Genomic DNA, 24,130 nt, shown 5'->3' with positions numbered 1-24,130 from the left:
AAGGATGCGGCGTGTCATCTGCCTAGGAAGCAGTTAAAAAAGCGCTTTACATGCCGCATGTGGAAATAGTGTAACTATATGGACCTGGGCCGGCGTCAAGGACCATGAAGGCTAGCAAAGCGGGAGGCAAAAAGCTAGCAGCTACCGATACTGACTCATCTGTCGACCAGCCTAGGTTACCATGGACTTCGCGGCTCTGGGCATCTGTGGGACTACCCTGGATTATGTGAGAACCTATCATAGCATATCTTGTCCTGTTCGACAAGGCTTTCATTTTTCACGACGCTTTTGTACTCTCTACGATGTCCTCTACAGGACTGGAGTTACAACTTACATGTTCTTGACGGTGCTTGGGAGGCAGTTCATCCACAATCCAAAGGGCCTCGACGTGCTTCGGGAGCAGGTGGGGCATCCTAGATGTGGATTATTGACTACGGAGAGGCTGTTGTAGGCTCGCTTAGCTCTCTTTTAGACTCCGCCGGCCATGGGGGGGTTACTCCATCCTGCTGCGAGAGAGCTCTCAGGAGCCCAACGGTGGTATGTTCATCTTCCCTCACCCCTGCACTGGTTTGGAGACTCACAGCCGTATATCTATCACAGTAGCTGGACAGCATCCTTCAGGACATTCGCGCATATGCTGATCGGGTCCGGTTGCTTTGCCTCACGCCCTCCTCTTCCCCCCAAGCTTACCAGCGTCTCTTTCCTCCTTTGGGCATCTCCTAAGGACATGTAGAATTTTAAAGGTCCTTCTCCCACCCTCCCGACCCCTGGCAGCTGTTTCCAAGGCTTGACTCTAAAAATCCCAAAACCCCGGAACAAATGTACGGACGGACACACGGTTTCGTACCGGGTGCTGCGTTCAGCCAGTCTAGTTTGGGAAGTCACCCGGCCCTATGGTAATTGCATGTGCCAAGAACCCCCCACACACACTGGTACACTCTTGCCCTGGCAGCACCTTCACTCGTTCGTGGTTCGTCTTTCCCCCCCACACATTCCCTGGCGGCCCCAGATGAGGGGGCCGCTCATGCGTACTTTGCCACTAAGGCCCTACCACCGCGTTCAGCAAGGACTTTATGACGGGTTTCTGTTTTACGATCCGTTAGCTGGTGTTGTTCTCACACATACAGGCAAATAGGCAGCGAAAGCACGCAGACAGGTAGATGGATAGACAGATGCACAGGCAGAGAGGCACAAGGCAACAGAGAAAGGTGGACAAACGAATAGACACACACACACACACCACTCGACCAGTTCTTCCTTCGGGGCGGAGAGGAAAAACTAGCAAGGAAATCACATGAGGACGCTGTACGGAGTACGGTCTACATGGGCTGAAGACACCAAACCTTGCACCGAGTAACAACGTGCACCTCTCCCCCTCCCATCCCCTTCCCCCACCCTTTTCGCCCGGTCTCCCGATTACCACGGAAGAAGCACCAGCCCTGTAGACGACATCGTAGAGAGCACAGGCCGCGTGGTTACTCAGTCCCGCAGGGACCGCCCTCTAGTAGCTGTCCCTTGGAATCATCCGGGCCAAAATAATTTAACACCCCACCCGGCTTCACACCCCGCTAGGGGCACCTCCGCCCGTTCCGTTTACCTTAACGTCCTAAACCCTCCAATGAAGCCCCGGGCCCATTGAGAGGCGCTGCTGTTGAGCATTCCGCATTGCCAGCTTCTGCCTGCCTTTTATTAAACGAACGGAAGAAGTAGAATGTGCATGCGGGTGGCCCTACATGGAGGGCGCATGTGCGGGACTCCAACGGCATCGCGTGGCGTGGGGGAAAAGGGGTGAGTTAGCCTGTATAGAAAGAAAGTATGTAGGGAATTGGGTCCGGCCCGCACACCCTGACCTGCGGACTCTATTCGGCCTTTGCGGTGATCTGTACGTGATTCACCTGATCACGTGATCACGTACAGATTCACCTATATGCCCTATTTGGTTGAAGCAGGACACTCGGACTCAACGCTGAGTGCGGTGCACCAGTCACAGCAGCACTAGCAGCAGTGGTAGCTTATTATGGCAATGCCGGGGCCCCTGAATATGTCTGGCCCATCAACACACTCGCGTGTCGGCCATAATTGTGCGCATGCCGCGCCCTTAAAACGCAAGGTCACATTCATATTTCGCCCGTGTACTTGTGTAAGCCGGGCATTCCACAAAAACATGCATTTCATCTTCCATCGCCCCACAGCCGCAAAGCCTGCAAGGCCTGCGGTGCGCTCACGGCCGTTAGCCCAATTAATCTCTAACTCCCAGCAGCATAACCGGAAACGCATAAGCGTTTGATGCAAACGTTGGGGCATGGCGGTTCCAGCGCGGGCCAGCCACTTGTGCCGCGTGCCCCTGAGCGGGGGTGCCCCCATCCAGTTCAGATACCGATATGCCTTGACGCCAGTACGTCCACTTGGGAAAGTGCGTGGATTACCTAGGGTATTCGGGCACTCCCACCGGGCGTCTAGCCGACTAGCGAAATTTTGAAGTATGCTCCCACTGGCATAGTGCGCTATGAGGTCGTTACCACGCAGGCCGGCTGGGAACTCAGTTCCCAAACTCTTAAGGAAAGCTAGGACCTTGCTCGTCCAGCACTCAGTAACACCCCCAGTGCTAGCTGAAGGTCGACAATGAAGGCCCGGTGGCACAGTGTCCCCGGCCTCTAGTTCCAGAACCTTAGCAGCACAAGGTTGGCCCAATGGAACTGGAGCGGTCTCTGTGACAGCTGACAATAAAGCGAAACCCTATAGTAGGGCTCCTCGCTCCTACCACTGACCGCACATTGCGCTCTCGAAATTCACACTAATAAAATTAGGTCCCTAAACTTGCGTCGCCCATACGAAAAAACCGGCACAACCAGCGCGTTATAGAAGGACATGCACAGCTTTGGGGTAGTAATTTTCTTATCCCGACACAGGGCACTGAGGCCAAACGTGGCCCGTTTTCCTGCCGCTAGTAGTTGTTTGGTGCAGGCTGAGAGCTGCGTGCCTGGGCCGTAATGTAGCCCGAGATACCGTGCCGTCTCGTTGCCAGTCAGTACCCTCAAACACGCCCCGCTCTTAACCGGTACTCAGCTTCTATAAGGCGCTTCTGCCCCCGTGCTGTGCCCCCGAAAATGAGGACTTCACACTTGGCGGCGTTCTCGGCCATTCCCGTCACCTTGCAAGGAGTCCGAGTAGTAAGCATTGGGTTCTCTCATGGCGCACCACTAACAGAAAAGCAAGTTGGTGAGCTCACCGCCCGCCAGGCTTACACCCTGCTCATGGAGGATGCTCCATCGGTCAGGAAGGCGCACACGGCAGTCGGTATCGTGGGCCTCAATGTAATGAGCGAACACCTCAATGAAGAGTTCGAAAAGGGTGACACTAAGGGGGCACCCTTGCTTTACGCCCCGCCCCACGGAGAATTCGGGGCCCAACTGACCACCCAACTTGACCCGAACCTTCACGTCTGCGTAGCTATTCTTCAGTGAATTGAGAATACGACCGTGTAGCCCGTACAACCCAAGGAACCGCCAGTGCGTCTCATGGTCGACCGAATCAAACGCCTCACTGAAGTCAATTTGCATGAGGATATGCGGCTTAGCTCCGGCCGCCGTGTGCTTAGGAATGAGATGCCACAGTGTAAACAGGCGGTGCTGACTTCCGAAACCATGCCTACAACTCGCCGGCTAGCGGCACGAAGCCCATTGTCTTCGCAATAGACGGAGAGGTACCTGCAGGCAGGAAAGTTGTGCTTGCTTGCGCGGGAGGGGGCGAGCCTGGTTACCGATGCGACTCTGATGCTGTACGCTGTAGATTAGGGCAGAAGCCGCAGCGGAAACCTAACACTATGAACTCACCATACTCTTTCCGTCGCACTACTCCTACGACTTACCCTAGCCCTGTACGGTCCAGCCGTAGGCGCCAACGACATTCAACCGAGTACGCTCGCTCTCGGCAAATACACAGAAAGCCTCCTTGGTTTTCTTTCGTTTCATTCAGAAAACCTGCAGTTGTTGGATGACTCCCGAAGGCAACTGAACTCTGTATGTACCTTGTCATGTGCTTCAACAGTACCTTGGCCGGTTGACGCCCAACCCAAGATATTCTCACTCTCCCCCTCCTACCGCGGACCCACATCGCAATCAGAAGTTATGGAACCATGGCCTTTTGCGGTATACGCAGGTGCCTGTCGCGGTGTACGACCGGTCCACCTCCGTCTTCCTGACCGCCCTGGCGATTGACCTGCTCAACATCATCTTCGAGCGCCAAACCGTCAAAATGGATTGCGTCCTGCTGCCCACATTCATTAAAGGTAAAGGCTAAGGCATGGATGAACAAAAGCGGAGGGGTGGAAGCAGCATGCCTCCGTGCGGTCGTACTGCCATGCCGTGTCGGGACCGGTCCGCCCACCCACATGTCGACGGGTCTGCAACCGGACGCATAGCAGGTGTCCTTACCGGCCTTGAAAATGCAAAATGTAACCCCACCCCACCCCACCCCACCAGAGAGTCGGTCGCCCACATCCTTACAAGGGGGAGGGCACTTTCCCTTGTTGCTTTTTCTGTTTTGTCAAGATGATGCTGTCAAGATAAAGCAGCTCACGCGCCTTCCGTCCTGCACCAGTGTGCGCTCGTGCCCACGTGGGTGTACCTGCAGTCCTACTGCCTATCTATCTACTTGCCTGCCTATCTATCTACCTATCTATCTACCTATCTATCTATCTACCTATCTACTTACCTACTAACTAGCTAACTAGTTTTGTATCTTACTGACCATCTGCCAGATTGCTTTCCTGCCTGCCCGCGTCTCCGTTTGTCTGTGATTGTCTCCAAACACGTCTCTCTGTCTGCCTGTTTATGTGTTCGTCTATATGTTAACCTGCCTGTTTGTCTGTATACTCGCCCGTCTGTTTCATGTCGGCCTCTCCCCTCCACGCGCCACGTCGGCCTCTTTCACATGTGTGCCCAGGCATGGCCTCCACCACCAACATCCTCGTTCGCTTCTTCGTGCCCGTCATTGCGCTGACGGACGCGGGAAGACCGTAAGTGTACGACACTGTAATTCAATGTGTAGTATACAGAGACCGTGGTTCAATTTAATCCTTTCTGTGTGTGGTTGGATAAACGAATGATATTTGAAGAGGTCCGAGCAGATCACTGATTTCCTGGTATGATGCTGAAGGAAAGGCTTTCAAGGACGGTTACTGTCGCCGCTGTCGCCGCCATTACCGCCATCACTACGCAGCGCCACCACGGTTTGGCGTGAGAAATACGTGAAAATAACATGGCTTTAACGGTTATTTGGGCCCCCATCATCACTTAAGCCGGCACTGTCGTGACTGTTGCCACCGCTGTTGCCCCAACTCCACCCCTGGGCCCATCATCATCGTCATCATCACCATCGTCATGATTGCACCCCACACCGCAGGGTGGTCGTTCAGCGGTACATTTGCTGGATGCACACCACCCCCTCCATACTCATGCTTTTAAAAATGATCTCCACAACCATCACGCCTCGGGAGGTGAGGCCGGACGTGTGGGTTTTTGAGGTCGTAACCTTGGGGGTGGGGGGGTGGGGGGATGCCGCGTGAGAGAGAACTGCCATGAAAAACGGCCACGATGAGTTGGGGTGCGTTGGGATGCGAAGTGTGGGCAGGAGATCAAGGGGAGGGAGGCGACACGACACGACATTCAGGAGGGCCCGGAAACAGCCTCTGAGTCCTGTTTGTTCAGATCTCTTTTTAAGTTCCTTAAGATCCAGATCGTAACAAACCTGGGAAATTTCCCTCTCGCGGTGGCACAAGCTTGTTAGCTGCTGACGCACATGGTCCAGCTGCTATAACAGCCCCCTCTGCCTCCCTCCCCTCCTCCTCCCTCCCTCCCTCACCCCGCTCTCTCTTTACATAGTCACAAGATGCGCGGTGTTCCCCCCCCTGACGCTGTGTTCCTCCCCTTGTCTCTCATGCCCTCACCCGCCCCTCATACACTTCCCACACCAACATAATTTCCACTGCCTCGCTACCCCCCCCTCTCTCTCTCTTTCTCTCTCTCTCTCTCTTTCTCCCCCTTCGCCACTTTCCTCCACCCATATGACATGATCAGGTCGGCCTCCCGTGACCCGCCGCCCTCGCTACCCGCCACGTGCCCTCTTTGACGTGCAGGCTGCCACTGCCATCTTGTTCGATGAAGTGATGGTAATCACGGGAGTGGCGGCCCTGCTGACAACTGGCTGGCAGAGAGGTACGGACTCCGGGGCCGTACATCTCGTACATTCACTTCCTTGCTTAACCCCTCTTGACGAAAGCCCAGCATCCAAACACACACTTTGCACGTGATCTCCTCTCCCCCGTACACACGCACACATGAAAAAGTTGCTTCCGTCATGCAGCTCGGTCTTAAGTTCTTGAAATCTAAGCATACGACGCATCACCAACCCAATCTCCAACCCAATCCCCGGGGCCCCGCGCCCAACACTCACCCGCCCGCCCACTTGCCGTGGATATTGGTGTACAGTGCTCTGGTCGGTCATAACACACGTGGCCATGCTGCCGGTGGTGCCGTACATGCATAAGGCCTTTACGGAGTAAGTTGGTTGTAGTGGGGATGAGGGACGCGGTGGAGGTCAGGAATTTCTAACATCGGTATCTCAACCACAAAATGGGGGGTTTTGTAGGGAAGGAGAGCTGGAGGATTGTTTGCAACATGCAGTGGAAGCTGCCGGTGAGGGGGAAGTTGCTTGCGAGGGGCGGGGCTGGGTGGTACAGGGTGTGTGTATGTGTGTTAGGGCTCGGATGTTAAGGGTGCCAGTGGGACGGGTTAAGGTGGTGCCGTACATCGTACACATGACAAACAGCAAGCTGCCACGTCCATGCGTGTACAACTCCAAACATGCAACATATTCAGATGACGCGACACATGCACACACAACCCAGACACGGACACACAGATACCATCTGTACATCTGCACGTACCGATATGTATGTACATACATACGTGCACACATCTATAGGTGCATCACCAGCTCGCTCCGGCAGTACAAGGATGCGGCCGTAGGGGCTGCAGGCAACCGGAGGGTGGCCAGCAGGGACTCGGTAGCCGCAAGGTATCTGCCTTGTCTGTCCGTGTGTGTGCTCGTGGTGACTTTGTGACACCCCCATGTGTGTTTTGATCACCTGAGCCGCGATGTGTGTGTGCGCATGCGCCGTGAGAGGGAAAGGTCGGTTTGTATCCAAAGGCATAGTCGTGAAGAGTGCATGTTGATTCGTGCAGTCGAGTCTGTCAGAGGAGAGGTGCGAGGGAGAGGAGAGGTGCGAGGGAGAGGAGAGGTGCGAGGGAGAGGAGAGGTGCGAGGGAGAGGAGAGGTGCGAGGGAGAGGAGAGGTGCGAGGGAGAGGAGAGGTGTGAGGGAGAGGAGAGGTGCGAGGGAGAGGAGAAGTGGGAGGGAGAGGAGAAGTGGGAGGGAGAGGAGAGGTGCGAGGGAGAGGAGAGGTGGGAGGGAGAGGAGAGGTGCGAGGGAGAGGAGAGGTGCGAGGGAGAGGAGAGGTGGGAGGGAGAGGAGAGGTGCGAGGGAGAGGAGAGGTGCGAGGGAGAGGAGAGGTGCGAGGGAGAAGAGAGGCGCGAGGGAGAGGAGAGGTGTGAGGGAGAGGAAAGGTGTGAGGGAGAGGAGAGGTGTGAGGGAGAGGAGAGGTGCGAGGGAGAGGAGAGGTGGGAGGGAGAGGAGAAGTGGGAGGGAGAGGAGAGGTGCGAGGGAGAGGAGAGGTGCGAGGGAGAGGAGAGGTGCGAGGGAGAGGAGAGGTGCGAGGGAGAGGAGAGGTGCGAGGGAGAGGAGAGGTGCGAGGGAGAGGAGATGTGCGAGGAAGGAGCTTGCCTGCCTTGTCTTCCCTCACCTCCCCTAAATGGTAAAGTGTCAGGGCTCTTCTCCCCCCCGGTGTAGGTATCAGCTTCACTCGTCTGGCTCGTATTTCCCCCCTCGTGGCGCACATCCCCAGAGGCTTTGATTCGCCTCTGTCGCATTCTGCAGCTGCTGCAGCAGCAGCATCAGTAGCACACCTGCTCCAATAGCTGCACAATGCGACAGAGGCGATCATCTTTTTCGAGAAAAAATGAGTCCCAATGAGCCCGGTAAAAATTATAGAGGCTCGGTTCGGCTACACGTTTTCGCAGTCGCAGCAGCTGCTGCTGCCCCTGCTTACTATGCGCCCCTAACATTGACCTGTTTCTGTTGTTCATAAACCCGCTACTCTACCACCCTTCAACCCCCACCTCGACCCCATCCCAATTCCCTCCCTTCCTAATCCCACCCCCCAACGGCCCCTCCCGACTCCTTCAGAGCCATGGAGCAAGTCCGGACTCGGCCGTTGCAGCTTACCATGCTGATCATATATGTGTTGAACTTGGTGGGTGGGTGGGTGGGTGGCCGGGTGGGGGATGCCGTGTCATACGTACTCCATTGCATCCCGCGTGTTTCCCCCGCGTGTGTCGTCATCCTGATTCAGCTCCGGAACCACCGTCCAGCCCGCCGCCCGGCTCGGCTTGCACTATCTGGGACCCTCCCACCCTCCCGGGGGGCCCCTGCACTCACAGCATCCGTCTATCTCTGGTATCTGCTTCACTCGTCAGTGGTTCGTCTTAGCTCACAAACACCCACAGCCCACAAGCAAAGTCGTAATGGGTGTGGATTGAAGTCCTTCACTCGCTCATTCTCCCTTTTTTCCTCTTCCGCCGTCTGCAGCTCTCTGTTTTGGACGTATTGGTCGGCAGTTGGTTCTTTGCGTCTTGCATCGCCATCATGAATATCATCATCATCACCATCACCATCATCATCACCATCATCACCATCATCATCACCATCACCATTACCATTACCACCACCATTATCAATTGATTTATCCCCTCTTTCCCACCCTCTCCCTTTCCCTGCCTGCTTGTAGCTGCTATGGTGTACGTTTGCAGTGACGTGGGACCTGGCGCTGCTAGGCTGGATCAGCGTGCTGACCGAGGAGGTGCTGTACCTGGGGTGCGACTTCTCCGCCAAAGTAAGGGGGGAGGGGGGGAAAGGGTGTGCGCGTGTGTGTGTGGGTTTGTGGAGGAGGTCGTGTGACCGTTAGGGTCGTTAAAGAATGGACGAATGAGGAAGAGTATGTGTGGGCGTGTGTGTATGTGCGCCGTGTGTGTGAGTGTGTGCGAGAATGTGAAGGAAGGTCTGAAGTGAAGCACCAGACGTCCATTCACATCTCCATGATAGACACATAGACGTACACATGTGTGTATGTGTGTGTGTGTTACATGGTCGTGGGTGCGTTCCCCGTACCTGTAAACCGCCCTGATACGAGCCGAGGGCTCAAGATATATATACACATATACATATACACATACACACCCGCACTTGCACATGCGCATATACACATACACCATATATCCCCTCGGGGGCAGGAGGGTTTTGGCAAGAGGGTTTTGTTTCACACACACACACACGGGGGTGATTCTTTGTGGCACATTCCCCTCCTCCTCCCGGGCCCCCAACTCCCCCACACCCGTGCAGGTGTTGTTTTCCTCCACGCTCATGCTCAGCTCGTTCAAGGAGTACGAGGCTCGGAGGGAAAGCGCCATGCGAGTGATTGAGAACAGCAGCAAGGCTAAGCTCATAACGGAGCTGCAGGTGCTGGGTGTATGTGTGTGTATATATATATGGCCCCTACCCATCCCTTTTTTCCCGTGCATATGATTCACGTCCTTTACAAGAGGAAATGTAGATTCAGAAGCTCTGCCTGATCTCTGGCTTTCTCTCTTCTGGCGTATCAGTCTATCCTTGGCATCAGCTTCCCTCGTTCGTGGTTCGTCTTCCTTCCCCCCTCCCTTAGCTCTTTCCTTAGCTCCTTTATTTCGGCATCGGATTTCATTTTTTTTTATTCTGGGTTGATTTATCATTTTGCAGATATGGTTTTCTGCCCCACCGACCCTTCCCGCGATACCCTTTACGGCCTCTGCTTGTAACTCAGCTTATGACCCCCGAGTTATGTACACACCTAATATATGTACACACACACATACAGCCACACAGCCACAGTCATAGTCATAGTCACACTCTTAGTCAGACGCACCTGGTTCGTGAAGCTACATGTGTTCTTCATGCGCTTCCCTCTTCTCTCCCACCGCACCTCCTCTCCCACCGCACTACAACACACACTACACCATGCTTGCCTGTGACCTCTCCTCCTTCTCCCCTCCTCCCCCCCCCCCCCCACACACACACGCATACCCCTTCCCTCCCCCCTCACTTCCCCCCTCAATTTTCGCGCCCACCCGCCCACCCACCCAAAGGCTCTATTGGAGCAGAAGGAGAGGTTCATGAGCTCCGTGAGCCACGAGCTGAGGACACCCCTCAACGGCATTATAGGTAACAGGGGGCCGCCGGGTGGAGGCGAGGGAGGAGGGGGAAGGGGGAAGACTCAGCTGCGGCCACGGAAGGGGGGGCCCTGCCAGGGGGCCAGGGCACTCTCTTGCACTTGGGTGGGTACCTCTCCACCTCTCCACCTCCTCCCGTACTTGTGGAGTGCTACACAATCCCCTCTTTTGTACTCCTCCACCGCCTCCAACCCGCCGCCTTCTTCGGCCGCTATCCTGGCCCCACATCCTGACATCTTTACATCGTAACATTCGATTGCATTTGTCTCGATTGTTTCCAATGTCCCCGGGGGGCTGCAGGCTCGTCTTGACACTTTTGACTTGCCCACCATCCCTACCCGCTGCACCTCCCCATCCGCGCGCGTGCACAGGCATCTCCGAAGGCATGCTGTCCGGCTGCTGCGGTGTGCTTCCCGAGGGTGTACGGCGGCAGATCTACATTATCCGTACATCAGGTGCCCGGCTGTTGGCGCTCATCAATGACGTCATGGACGCAGCGGCTCTTCGACAAAATAAGCTGGTGCTCAAACAAGAGCAGGTGGGGAGCGGGGGAAGGGGGGCAGGCGGGATTTGATGTGCGCAGGCCGCCGCACAATGCATTGCCTGCCTATAACCGTGGTCAAAATTCTCTTTCCTCTCCCTCCCCCCTGTTTGGGGAAAGTAGCTAGCTCGAATGCTGTTTTGAAATGCAATTGTTGATCTCCCCCGACGGAGAGCTCTTTTCCTTCACCGTGATTGCTTCATCCGCCTCCTAACCCTGTGTATTAAACCTCCTATTGAATACCCATCATTCCTAGGTGAACTTTCTACAAAACCTCTTTGTTCTGTAAAAACACTAACTATTCCTTCTTCCTTATGGTATGTATCCCTCCCCTCCCCGCCCCGGCCACCGCCGACTGGTCAGTTCTGCTTTTTATACACCTGCTGCAGCACTCTTTCCTTGGCAACAACTTCACTCGCTCGTGGTTCGTCTCCCCCCCCCGCCTCGGGAGTATCCGTCTATCCGTGATGTGTGATTCAAGTGTCAGTGGTTCGTATTTCCCGTGCTCCCCGCCCTCCCGCCCTTCCTTCTCCCCTCTTCCCTGCCCCGGTGCTGCCGAAGGTTGTTCTTCGTCACGTGGTCGATGACGTGTTGGACTTGACTCGGTCGCTGGTGGATAGCGAGGTGGTGCTGGCGAATTTGGTGCCTCCCCGCATGCTGGTTATGGGGGACTCGGGCAGGATTGTGCAGGTGGGTGGGTGTGGTTGGGGGAAGAAGTGGCGCGGGAAGGGGGCCGGGAGGGGCGCCCAGGTGTTGTATGTATTTGGGTTTTAGGGTTTTAGGGTTTTAGGGATGGTTCTTGGAGGGGGGGGAGTGGCTTAAGAGCGTGAAGTGGGGGGTGGCATGTAAGTGGGAAAATGGCCGGTTTATTTGGGGTGGTGGACGGCAGGCGGGGTTGGGGCTTGACGGGCGGTGTTTGGGGTAACGAGAGGAGGGAGGGGGGTGCGGAAGTCCCCGTGTTTTTTCCCTCTACACAAGGACGCAGCCCCCACATGGCTCAATTCCTGGTTCAGTCTGCTTGCTGCCTGCTACTGTGTTTTGTTTGCAGGCTGCCCTCATCTCTTCGCAACCTCCCCCCCCCCAACACGTCCAAACTCCAACTTTGGACGTGTTGGCAGTTGATTTCCGGCTTCTTCTTGCATCATTATCGTGTGGAGTGACGGCTCCCCCCCCCACCCCGCCCCGTGCCTCTCCCCCCCTCTGAACCCCTGCTTGCCACCCTCTCGCCCCTCCCCAACTTTTTCGCAACAGATTCTGAACAACCTGCTCGGCAATGCCGCCAAGTTCACTCGTCGCGGTCAGATCCGTGTCACTGCGCGTCAGGTGGAGGGCGGCAGGCGGGTGGCGGTGACCGTGTCGGACACGGGTATTGGCATTCCCAGAAACAAGCTCGCCACCATCTTCCTGCCCTTCGAGCAGGTGGGTGCACGTGTACACTACTTGTTGCGCGTTTTGTTGCTGTCGGTGGTTGCAGGCGCTGCAGGTAGGGTGGAATTATGGTACGGTGCAAAAAGCATTTTCAACTGCCGACGGAGTGTGTGGGAGTGGGAGTGGGAGTGGTAGTTTCCAAAGGTCTTCACGTCTCCCTGCTATGTATACCGTAAGCCCACCGGCACGCATTCGGATTCCGCTCGCCCTCTTCTGCACCTCCCACCTGACGCGTTTGCCCTTCGTGCCCTCTCCCCCCCCCTCTCCTCCATCCCCCTCTCCTCCATCCCCCTCCCTTCCCAACAACTCACATCAGGGTTTCCCTCTTCCTCCTCTCCTCAACCTTACTCCCCCATCTACCCATTCTGCCCTTCCCTCCGCTTGTAGGTGGATATGTCCATCAGTCGCAAGTACGGCGGATTCGGTTTAGGTCTCAATATCGTACAGGAGCTGGTCAAGGCACACGGTGGCACCATCAACGTATCCTCCATTGAGGCCAAGGGCAGCGCCTTCACATTCACATTGCCGCTGGCGAGGTGCGTGGGCGGGGAGCGGGAGGGATACGATGTTGTATGATGTATGATAATGGCAGCAAAGCCAAGAAGAACAACAACAGCCGACTGGCGTCCAGAGAGTTGCGAGAAGAGCTGCTGCTGTAGGGAGTCCGAAGACATGCCATGCCGTGAGATGCCATGACACGCACGTGTTGTCCTTCTGTGTGAACTGTGACAGACATGGCAGATGTGACACGCAACTGCTCCTCTGCCCGGAGGGGGAGGGAGGGGGTGTGAGGGAGGGGAAAAAGGGGGGGGCTTTCGGGGAGGGGGAAAGGGTGAGTACGGGGGCGGGAGGGCGGGGCGGGACGGGCCTTCGTGGACTTCGGAACAGTGCACGTCACGACTGTATCAGAGAGCCACTACTACACATCACACTATTACACTCGCTGCAGTGTGTTGCGCTGTTCAACGGAAGCGGCATACCTGTGTTACTTCTTCATAAGGCAAATCTAAAAAATACTGACATAAATACATGCATATATATGTATATGCTGCGGGTTGATGTGGTAGTGGGTGATGGTGAGGTGTTGTTGTTTGCGTTCCCTTCTCACTACGCGCACACACAAGCACAGGCCCATGGGTCGGGAATCTCTGGAGGATGCTAAGGCGGCGGCCCAGAGAGGCAGCAGCCTGGCGGGGGCCACGCAGGATGGGTCGGTATCCACCGGAGGTGCAGGAGCGGCTGCTGCGGTGGCGGCGAGGGGGGAAGGCGGCCCCAGGGGCAGCGGCGGCGGCGGCGGTGCCGGTACGGCCACTGGCACTGGCACTGGCACTGCCAGCGCGACGGCGTCGGGCGTGACGCCGCGGCTGGGCGACGGCGGCGGCGGCGGTGCCGGTGACGACAGCAGTACGGTGATGACGGGCAGTGACGTCAGCCGTCTGCCTGGCGGCGGCGGCCGGGGCCTGGGTCCGGGAGCTGGGGGAGGCCTCGGAGGCTCCGTGGCGGAGTCGGAGCTGGAGCAGTACGGTGCGTGGAGAAAATGTGCCCATGTGAATATGTGAATATGTGCCCATGTAACTATGTGAATACGTGCCCATGTGCCCACGTGTGTATGTGTGAATGTCTCCTTTTCCCCCCTTCCGGTCCCTTTTCCTCTTTTTCCAGCCTCCTTGCCACACTGGATGTCCGTCTTAATGTCCGTTTCCGTTCTCTTCAGGCGTATCTTTGACTTCCATTTCTCTCCCCCAGCTGCCTCACTCCCTCTGGGGGCCGGGTGGGGGGGTAGTGGCGGGTTTGGGTCTCGGAGCCGATATTGGCGCGTGCTCTTGTCTGGTGTGTACGCGTGTGTGTGTATGTGTGTGTGTGTCACATCGTGTCGTGTCCTATAGCTGGATTGGATTTGGTAGTGCCTTCTTCATCGCTTTTGCTGTGTATGTTGATCGCTCTCACCACAGCACCCACCGGAACTCTGTCTTCCCAACGCTAATTCCCTCTCTCTCTGTGTATGTATGCGTGTCCATGGCCTTCCGGGGTCAGGCGAGCTGATGTACAACGCCGCGGAGCTCTCGGCTCTGGCATCGTCCCGCCCGTACGCCCAGTCCGTACGGGATTCGTTGCCCACCTCACTCGAGAGTGGAAACCCGCCTGCCGTGCAGCCGCTTCTGATTGGTACGGCTGCGGGGGCGGCGATGGCGGGCCACATTGGGATGGGGCCCGGTGGTGGCGGCGGAGGAGGGGGTTTAATGGCGGTGGCTGCTACGGGCAAGGGAAAGGGGGGATTCCGTGCCGGCAGGGCGGCGGCGGCGGCTGGTGTTGGCGACAACGGCGTTCGTACGGCAGGCGAGACGGCGCCGAACGCGCTGACAAACTTGCCGGGCGGCGACTCGAAGATTGTGCACGGTGAGGCGGGGCGGGGGGGGGCCCGGCAGTGGTGGGGTTACAGCAAGGGGCGGGGTAAAGAGAACAGGTTAGCGAGGTGAGGCAGCAGGATTCTAATCAGAGATACTGAGCGCCTGAGCGGCCTGCTCCGCATACAGTTTATTTCGTGAATTTTTTTTATTAAAACTCAGAAGACTTTTATTAGAGTGCCTGAAACAGGGTCCTTCGGTGCTGTCGGCGGTTCGCCATCGTACGGGTGCGAAAAAGCGATATCGGTCACTGTTCCTTCCTCACACGATATGCAACGGAACGAAAAACGAAGCTGCGCAACTGCACTCGCACAACGCACCCTCCCGCCTGCAGGTCCCCGTCCTTTCCACTACACCATGTACAAGCGCTTCCTGCTGCTGTCCGTGGATGACGACCATGTCAATCAGTCCGTTGTGAAGTCGCTGCTGGGGAGCACGGGTAAGGCGGAGGGGAGGAGGGAGAGGAGGGAGAGGAGGGAGAGGAGGGAGAGGAGGGAGAGGAGGGAGAGGAGGGAGAGGAGGGAGAGGAGGGAGAGGAGGGAGAGGAGGGAGAGGAGGGAGAGGAGGGAGAGGAGGGAGAGGAGGGAGAGGAGGGAGAGGAGGGAGAGGAGGGAGAGGAGGGAGAGGAGGGAGAGGAGGGAGAGGAGGGAGAGGAGGGAGGAGGGAGCACACAGCAAGCGGGCGGATCCTCGCATCATGCATGCCAGCCGCCGTGCAACCCGTCCACTCATTCCTGTACAACCCATCCACCCTACCCCGACCCACAACAACACGCACACTCTCACACACGCACACTCAAACCGTTACGCCGCTGGCCCCCTCCTGCCCCTCCTGCCCCTCCCCCTCCGCCTCCAGGTTACGAGGTGGTTGCTGTTCCCAGTGGCCCGGAGGCCCTCCGCTACGTGGCCACTGCCCCCGCACTGCCCGACCTGGTGCTGCTGGACTGCATGATGCCGGAGATGGACGGGTGAGAAGCGCGGGGAGGGGGGGCGGCGGACCTGGAGGGGGGAGGTTGTGTGTGGGCGCGGAGGGCAAAGACAAGATCCGGACCCAAAAGTGATTCTTGAAGGCGGGACGGGGGTGGTTGAGGCTGTGGGAGGGTGAACGGGAAAGGGGTAATGTGTGATGTGTTCGGAGGGTGAGGAGGGGAAGGAAAGCTGCCCGTACGATCCGGCCGATAATGGGTACGGGTAGGGGTTTTTGGGAGCCCAGGGCAGGGCAGGGCAGGGGAGGGGAGATTACTGTTGTCGTTGGTAAGTGTCAAAGCCATTAAGGACGGGTCATTGAAGGGGAGGGACACGGTCAAGTAGGGAAGGGGGTTTGGTTCCGGATGTACGTACTGCCCCGTACGGCCAGGTGGGTGGAGCGTATCCCCGGAGAGGCGCCTCCGTTGTGGGAGCGGTCCCCGCGGTCCGGAAGCGGCTGAAGTCCCCCGTCCTCCCCGCCTGCCTCTTGCTTCAAGTACCTTGAGTGTACATGTGTATGTAATTTGTAATTTGTAATACATATAATAATACCTATAATACATATAACATATAATACCTGTATGTATACCGATATATAGGTATGTATATATAGGTATCAATGCAGCATGTGTATAGGATGTGTGAGTCTTCCCGTCTCTGTATACCCACTCTCTACCCCACTACGCGAGTTCACATTGTTTCCTAGTATCCGGTATTTATTCGTTCATTTTCCCCTTAATTCCTTTATTGGATGTATTGGATATAGATAGCATGGAACGCCGTTTCTGTTGTTTTAATCCTGACACCGTCCTTTGGTCCCAACCGTCCGCCTCCTCGCCATTCCCCCGAATGATGGGACCAGGTATGAGGTGCTGCAGAGGCTTCGAGCCATGACGCCCAACGTCCACGTGCCCATCATCATGGTTTCGGCGCAAGTACGAGCTCAGTAGGCGGGGGGGGGGAACGGCAGGGGAAGGGGAGGGGAGGGGAGGAGGGGCTGCGGGAAGCCGGGGGGTCTTTAGGAAATGGATTGTAAGAAGTCAGTTAGCTGGACAGCCAGTCCGGCGGGGTGGTTGGATGCGTGGGGGGGAAGACATCCTCTATCGACAGCCTGGTTTTCAGTTACATGCAAACACGTGTTCAAGCGCTGCTTGCGGGTTACACCTTGTATGTATGTCTGACGGATTTGGACGTCATAAAAATCAGGTGGCTTTGGATTTTCTTACGTACCTGGCATCACAAATTCTTTGACATTGATCAGGGTATTGATCCTCTTTGGGTCGGGATTCTACTCGCCGTGAGCGCGATTTACATAGCCATCGACCTCGTACACCATCGCTTACATTACCGCGTTGGTGTGTGTTTTTATCACCCCACCCCACCCAGCCCCGCCCCGCCCCGGCCCGCTATCGTTGCTCCGTGCAGACGGAGGAGGAGCACGTGGTGTGTGGTCTGGACCTGGGCGCTGACGACTACGTGACGAAGCCCTTCAAGCGCAATGAGCTGCTGGCGAGGATCCGGGCGCAGCTGGCGTACGGCGAGTGGGAGCATGATGAGGGTGCGTGCGGTGTGCGCTGTCACACACACAACACACATTTAGCAGGTGTAAGCTGTAGAAGTTTTGGAACGGACGCCGTATGACGGACGTGTACATGTATGTGTATGTGTGTGCGTGTATGTGTATGTGCGCGTGGACATCTACTTATCCTTGTATGGTACGGAACATTAACATTAACATTTCCTTACCGCCCTCGCCTCCCTGGTCACCCATCCGTGTGCTGCTGCTGCGGTGCTTTGACATTGCCGGCTACCGGGGTCCTTTGATTGCCGGCCGGCCGGCCGGACGGACGGACGGACGGACGGACGTACAGATGCATTGGAGACGATATCAAATCTGGTCATAGCTGACCCACATGGCGGTATCGGTTTGGGCATCGGTGGTAGCGGCAACGTCACGCACCGGGGGGGCAGTGAGGAGCTGGAGAGCGGCAACGGGGACGCTGCCAGCGTGACTGCCGCCGCTGCAGCGGCGGCGGCGGCGGCGGCGGCGGCCTCCACGGCGGGCGGCACCATCGCGACGGCTGCCGCCGCTGCCGGCAGCGCCGCCGGTGGCGGCAGCGGCAGCCTGAGTGACCAGCGGCTGATTGTGTGTATTGACGACGATGACGTCAACCAGGTGGTGCTCCAGGGAATGCTCGCGAGTCAGCATTACCGCTACGTAAGGGTGAGTGAGTCAGTTAAGAGGCCGAAACGGAGTCTTCTCACTTACCGCGGGGCTTTTGTTGCGGCTTTTTAAAGATGATACACAAGGTTAGACGACGGGCTCGTGTTGTGGTTGGTTCGTTTGGGTCCCGGAGTGCAGGACGACGCCACCCTCGTCGCTGGGTGGCGCGTTTTATGAAAAGGCGTGTTCCGGGACAAGTGGCAGCTTTGTGTTTGTTCCACAGCAGCAGCGAGTTAGAGAGGTGCACTGCCTGAGGTGCTGCGGAACCAGCAGAGGACCCAGCAGAGGACCCACCCACCCACCCACCAGTGTGTATTCCGAATGTAATCTCCGGAGGCCGCCTTTGTCAACTTTGTCAACGCCATCCCGCCACCCCGCCTCATACATGTGTACATCCAGCCGTGCCGGCCCCTCCCGCCTAACCCACCCGCCTAACCCACCCGCCTATTACCTCATCATCACTTTGGGCTCCTTAGGCAGTTGTTAGGCTTCCGTGGACGTTAATATTCGGCAGTTACTGTTCTTAGGGTTCCCTTATTTCTTTCTTCCCCACCCACTCTTCTCCTGCTCTTCGCCTGCTCGCCCCACGTCTTTGAGTCTGAGAAAGGGTCGTAAGCTGTTTCCATTTGTCCTTTGCAACCCCTTCCAACCTTAAACCCTTTCCTCACTTTGCTGTATCCTCCCCTGTGTCCGCCAACCAGGCGAGCACCGGCGCCCAGGGCTTGTCGTACGTGTGTGGAACGCACAACGGCGGCATTCCGCCCGACCTGGTGCTGCTGGACTGCTCCCTTCCCGACATGACGGGCTTCGACGTCTGCCGCTGCATACGGCAAATGTACAACAAGCAACAGGTACGACCGGTCGTACGTACGCGTGGAGGCGGTCGTGTGGTTTTCTCCATTTCCCCTCATGAGTTCAAGGTGGCGGGACGGGACCCTGGACCAGGAACGGGCCCAAGACGGGACAACGAAACCCTTTCCCCCGGCTTTGCCCTCTTTCCACCTCCCCCCCTACCCTTGCCCTGGCAGCAGCTTCACTCGCTCGTGGTTCGTCTTTCCCCCCCCTACCCCCTGGTTATGCCTTCCTTACTTCTGGCGCATCAGTCTTTCCTTCGCATCAGCTTCACTCGCTCGTGGTTCGTCTTTCTCCCCCCCCCCCCACACACCATTCTTCCCGACCTCTTGCGATTGCCCTGGTGTCCCTCTCCTCCCCAGTCCCATATCCTGTGAGGTGTGATGGTGAACGCGGTATTACGCTCCTCGCCCCTCCCCCTGGATCGGAGAGTGCGGTCCTTACCCAGAACCCCAGGTCCTTACTTTCCGTGTGCGCTCTCCCCCACCACACCACGTGGCCTGAGTTCGGGTGGTGATGACATTTGCTGATGACTTTCGATTGCTGTTGACTGACTGCTGCCACCGCTGCCACCGCTACCACCGCGGTATCTCGGCTTGCCTGCCCATACCTCCGTGGTTCCTCCGTGCTGCCTCCGTGGTTCCTCATCCAGGTTCCCGTCATCATGTTGTCAGCCCGCCACAACGAGAGTGCGGTGGTGGAGGGCCTCAAATGCGGCGCTAACACGTATGTCACGAAGCCATTCAGGTACAAGCGGGTTTTGACCACCTCTGAAACCAAGGGAGTAGGGGAGGGGCAAGGGGGGAAGGGGGAAGGGAGTGGCAAGGGGGGAAGGGGGAGGGGAGGGGCAAGGGGGGAAGGGGGAGGGGAGGGGCAAGGGGGGAAGGGGGAGGGGAGGGGCAAGGGGGGAAGGGGGAGGGGAGGGGCAAGGGGGGAAGGGGGAGGGGAGGGGCAAGGGGGGAAGAGGGAGGGGAGGGGCAAGGGGGGAAGGGGGAGGGCAAATCGGAAATCATGTGCAAGGGGAAAAGAACATTGGCTTTCGACGTCCGAACTGCACCAGGCGGACGGGAGAGAAGGCGGGGGGGGGGAGAAGGCGGAGGGAGGAAAAAGTGCACTCTCTCTGACAGAGGATGGCCTGTGTATATTGGAAGCCATCATCCACCGGGGGGACCGTGATGTGCAGACATGAGTCCTGTTATTTACCTTGCACGCTTACATTTTTAACTGATCCGCCTTATCATCCTCTTGATCCATATACCTGTCTGTCTGCACACCTACCTACGCAACCAACGCCATACGATCTGCCTCCTTCCTTCCCCACCACCTCAGGCGGAATGAGCTCCTGGCGCGCATCCGCCAGCACCTGCGCTCCAGGGAGCCTGTCCCTGGCCTATCGCGAGGCGACTCGAGTGTGGAGGAGAGCGATTCGCGGCTCGGACACGCCGCCATATCACCCCTGACGGAGCCCGCATTACCCGCCGGCGTACAGCACCCGCGGGCTAGTGACGCGGCGGGGGGGGTTGGCGGAGCAGGGGGGGACGGCTCTGGTTCGATGGTTGGCGGCGCGGCGGCGGGAGTGGAGTCCGTAGCTGCCACCGCCACTGCCACCGCCGGAGCCCGCGGCGGTGACGCCGTTGACGGCGGCAGCAGCGGCGTGCGCGTCTGGACAGATGCGGCTGTGCTAATAGTCGCGGTGGCCGATTACACGGGATTGTGTCGCATGCTCATGCCGGCGGAGATGGCCGAGCTGTCGGCGCGCATGGCAGCTGCGTTTGACCGTGCAGTTGCGACGTACGGCGCCGTAAGGATTGAGGCCAGCAGTGGTGTCATGTCGGCTGCCGTGCTGCCGTCGGCGCCGCGGCCTCTGCTACCTGCCGGCGCCGACGCCGAAGCCGTCAGCGCCGCAGCGGCGGCGGCGGCGGGCCTGCGCCTGGCAGCCCTCCACCGCGTCGGCAGAGCCCTTCTCGAAGCTGCTGCCATGCTGCCAGTCCCCGGCACCTCGACCTGCCTCCAGCTGCAGGAGGCTTTGGCGCTGGGCACTATCATGGGAACATGTACGGCGCCGGCGGCCGGATCGACGATGCTGTACTTTGGTCCCGTGCTCGCCGAGCTCCTCGACCTGGCGCGCCGTGCGCCACCCATGACGATGGTATCGCCGGACGGCGAGGCTCAGGCTTTGAGAGCCAGCGGCGCAACGGCGGACATTCGCGGACCGCTGTTCCTGGAGGCGGAGGATGGCGGGGGTGGCAGCGGAGCCGACAACGGCGGCGGCGGCGGCCCCGGCGCCGGCGGAGCGGCTGCTGCCGTCGCTGCGCGGCGGATGTGGCTCGTGGAAGCACACCCCTTCGCGCACCAGTACCTGCCGCCGCAGTTGCTGTACTCGAACAGCTTAAGAGGGCCGTCAAGCTTCTTTCAGCGGTCGTTGAGTATGTATCAGCAGCAAAAGCAATTTGAGTCGTCTGATGTGGCGGAGAGGGGCGGCTCGGGGTCAACTTCCTTGCACCTAGGCACCGCTGCCGGCACCGCGCTGGCGCATCATCCGCCGCCGCCGCCGCAGCAGCAGCAGCAGCTGCAGCAGCAGCAGCGGCTGCTGTCAATGCAGCCGCAAGGCAGCATCCTGACGGAGGCCCCGGCTGCGATGGGCCTGTCCTTGCCTGGAGCCGCCGGCGGAATGGCCGCAGCCGGCGGCGGCGGCGGCAGTCCGTTGTCGACAATGCCAGCAGCGCTCATGACGTCGAGCGATACCGTTGCCGGTGCAGCTGCAGCCGGCGCTGCCGCCGCCTCTGCCAGCAACTCCACTGCCGGTTTCAATGCCAGCATGGGCTTGTACGGCTATGGTGTAGGGATGTCTCGCGCCGGCTCGCGCGCCTTCAGCCAGGCGGCATATGTGGGAGCCGATTCTGAGGCATTTGGCCGTACGGGCCAGGCCCAACAGTCGCCGGCTACCGCGACGCCATCCTATTTGCATCTCGCACTGCAGCAGGTCGTCCGTCCGGCCTCTAGCACCGCAAACATACACGCGGCCGTTAGCGGCAATGTGGGCATCGCGGGTTACCCAAGCGCAGCTGCCGCCGCAGGTAACACGGCCGCTGCTGGCGGCGGCGGCGGCAGCGCTGGTACGGCGGCAAGTACGACGCCCGGTGGCGGCGGGGGCGTCATCAGCGGTGTTAGCGGTCACCTGCTACAGCAGCACGTTTCGGGCAGTCCCACGGGTCACAATAACGCTCGTGAGTCGGCATCCGGAGCTCCTTGCATCACATTCAGCTTGCAAGCTGCCGCCGCCGCCGTGGCTGCAGCGGCTGCAGCGGCCGGGGTTGCCGGGGGTCGCGGCGGCAGCGGACATTTCGGCAGCTTGCAAGAGCCGTTGCCGCAACAAGGCAACAGTATGGCCCAGGTCAACAGCCTCGGCGGGGGCCTCCCCTCCGCAACCGGCCTGCCTGCCGCGTCTTTACTGTACGGCATCAACCAACGCGCATCTTCGAATGCCTCGGCCGGAGCTGTAGTCGCCGGCGGCAGCGGCCTACTAGACGCCGAGGTGACGGCAGCGGAGCCTCAGATCCGCGCGCTGCGGAGCGAGCTTGCTGCGATGCGGATGCAGTTGGAGGCGCTGCAGTCGAATGCTGGCCGCGATGCGTCTTCTCAGCTTGCGGCCATGCCTGGTGCGTCTGCAGGTCCGTCGGCGTCGTCGTCCATAAGCCCGCTGCACCAGCAGGGCGCACACCCGGGGACTCAGCAGAGGCGAGATGACTTTGTGCGGGACGGCGGCGGCGGCGGTGGAAGCACGGCGCTGGACCCTGCACCGCGCCCGCTGTACCACCGCGCTGCAATGCCACCGCCGTCGCTACCGCCGTCACCGCAAATGGAGCGGCAGCGCCCGCAGGAGCATGTGGAGGTGATTGGGGGATTGGCGATGCCGGCGGTGCCGCCAGCCTCTGCCGCCGCTGCAGCGGCGGCGGCAGCGCCAGTGGCGGCACCTTCTTCCGCTGCCAGCATCGACGGCGCCGGCGTCGGCGGCGGCAGCATCACGCAGCTTCCCGCTGGGCTGGCGGCCACCGGCGGCAGCGGTGGCGAGAAGGCTGCCTCAAAGAAAGGCTCTAAGCTGTCGCGGCTTTTCGGCAGGGCAACTGGTAGCAAGGGCACCTCCGCTGGGAAGTGAAACGTTAGGTGGGACCAGCGGCGGTCCCTTCAAACAGCTCCAGCGGCGCCTTTTGCCTGAGGGGGGGGGATGGGGGGGGTGTTCGCCGAGGTGGATGATGGTGGTATGGCGGAACCTTTCACGCAACTATGTATGTGCGAGAGATATCCTGTGAGCGCCTCCCTGTTTGGTTTCGTGTTGTGTATTTGGGTGTTGAATGGTGTGGTTTGCGTCGGCCATTGCCGGGTGTGTGTGTGTGTGCGTTGTGCATTGTATTGTAGGAACGAGCGGAGGGGCAATAGAATATATGCCCTCTGTCTAGATATCGAGCCTGTCTGCCTGGTGTCTGCCCTACATTTGGTTGGCCCCCTGTGTGTGAGTGACTCCTGTGACACTGTTTCTGAAGATCTTGTCGTCAGGCCGCCTCCTTGGGCGCAGCAGCTGCTGCCTCTGATCCACACATCCATGTGGCTCAATCTATTTCTCAACTTCGGGGACTGTACGTGAGCGGGCTGCTCGGCTCCAGAGGACGGACGTGAGTCATGAAAGACGCGAGTCTGTGTGGGGAGATTAAGAGGAAGAGCGCTCTCCCGCGTTGTGCGCGAATCTGTATGTATGTATGTATGTATGTATGTATGTATGTATGTATGTATGTATGTATGTATGTATGTATGTATGTATGTATGTATGTATGTATGTATGTATGTATGTATGTATGTATGTATGTATGTATGTATGACGTTGATTACACTGTGGGCTGAAAAGCCGGGGGCCCAGGGCCGAAGCACAGCGCGGGGGGCGGGTGCATACGGCTGGTTAGTCTCATGCACTCCGCCCCCGGGTCAGGCCGCACGGGAAACGACGGCCGGCACGCAACAGCGCTTGTTTGGCGCTCCAACTAGACGGGATCTATGCCCGTTGGTCTCCTAACATAAACGAAGTCGCAACTGGGGGGCTCTTCCTGCCGACCGAACGAACCGAGCATCTCAGAGAGCTCGCTACCAGGACTTGGGCGACCGGGAGCCCGACGAGTCTTCCCGGGCTGGGGAGGTCACCAAGCTCAAAAATCCTCACGCAAAAAAGAGCGCAAAGAGCTCACACCACAAGACGCCAAACAGCCTCCTGAGACTACTACCCTCCTCCGCCTCTCCCTCCCTGGGCTAGTCCAGGGGAGATAGCCCCCGTCGAGGGGGTAACACCGC

The 24,130-nt window shown here is 58.4% G+C and overlaps 1 protein-coding gene across 1 annotated transcript; it reads left to right on the top strand.

Annotated features, from left to right (window-relative positions):
• Window positions 1–334: 334 nt before the first annotated feature.
• On the top strand, window positions 335–22,949 carry VOLCADRAFT_93905 (uncharacterized protein; the record flags this gene model as incomplete). Its single annotated transcript, XM_002953164.1, has 28 exons — window positions 335–403; window positions 4,159–4,288; window positions 4,945–5,017; window positions 5,404–5,497; window positions 6,137–6,215; window positions 6,489–6,558; window positions 8,304–8,370; window positions 8,905–9,009; window positions 9,516–9,632; window positions 10,295–10,388; window positions 10,750–10,916; window positions 11,481–11,609; window positions 12,171–12,338; window positions 12,394–12,402; window positions 12,735–12,883; window positions 13,477–13,871; window positions 14,382–14,744; window positions 15,087–15,191; window positions 15,608–15,719; window positions 16,580–16,652; window positions 17,143–17,275; window positions 17,589–17,941; window positions 18,643–18,792; window positions 19,446–19,540; window positions 20,123–21,219; window positions 21,454–22,020; window positions 22,090–22,452; window positions 22,741–22,949. The coding sequence occupies 28 exons, from the start codon at window positions 335–337 to the stop codon at window positions 22,947–22,949; spliced, it is 5,535 nt and encodes a 1,844-aa protein (XP_002953210.1).
• Between the last annotated feature and the right edge of the window lie 1,181 nt (window positions 22,950–24,130).

Source organism: Volvox carteri, assembly GCF_000143455.1.
Source record: "Volvox carteri f. nagariensis unplaced genomic scaffold VOLCAscaffold_34, whole genome shotgun sequence".
Lineage (NCBI taxonomy): Eukaryota > Viridiplantae > Chlorophyta > Chlorophyceae > Chlamydomonadales > Volvocaceae > Volvox > Volvox carteri.
The sequence above is the reverse complement of the archived record's forward strand: the minus strand, read 5'-3'. Positions and strand labels throughout refer to the sequence as shown.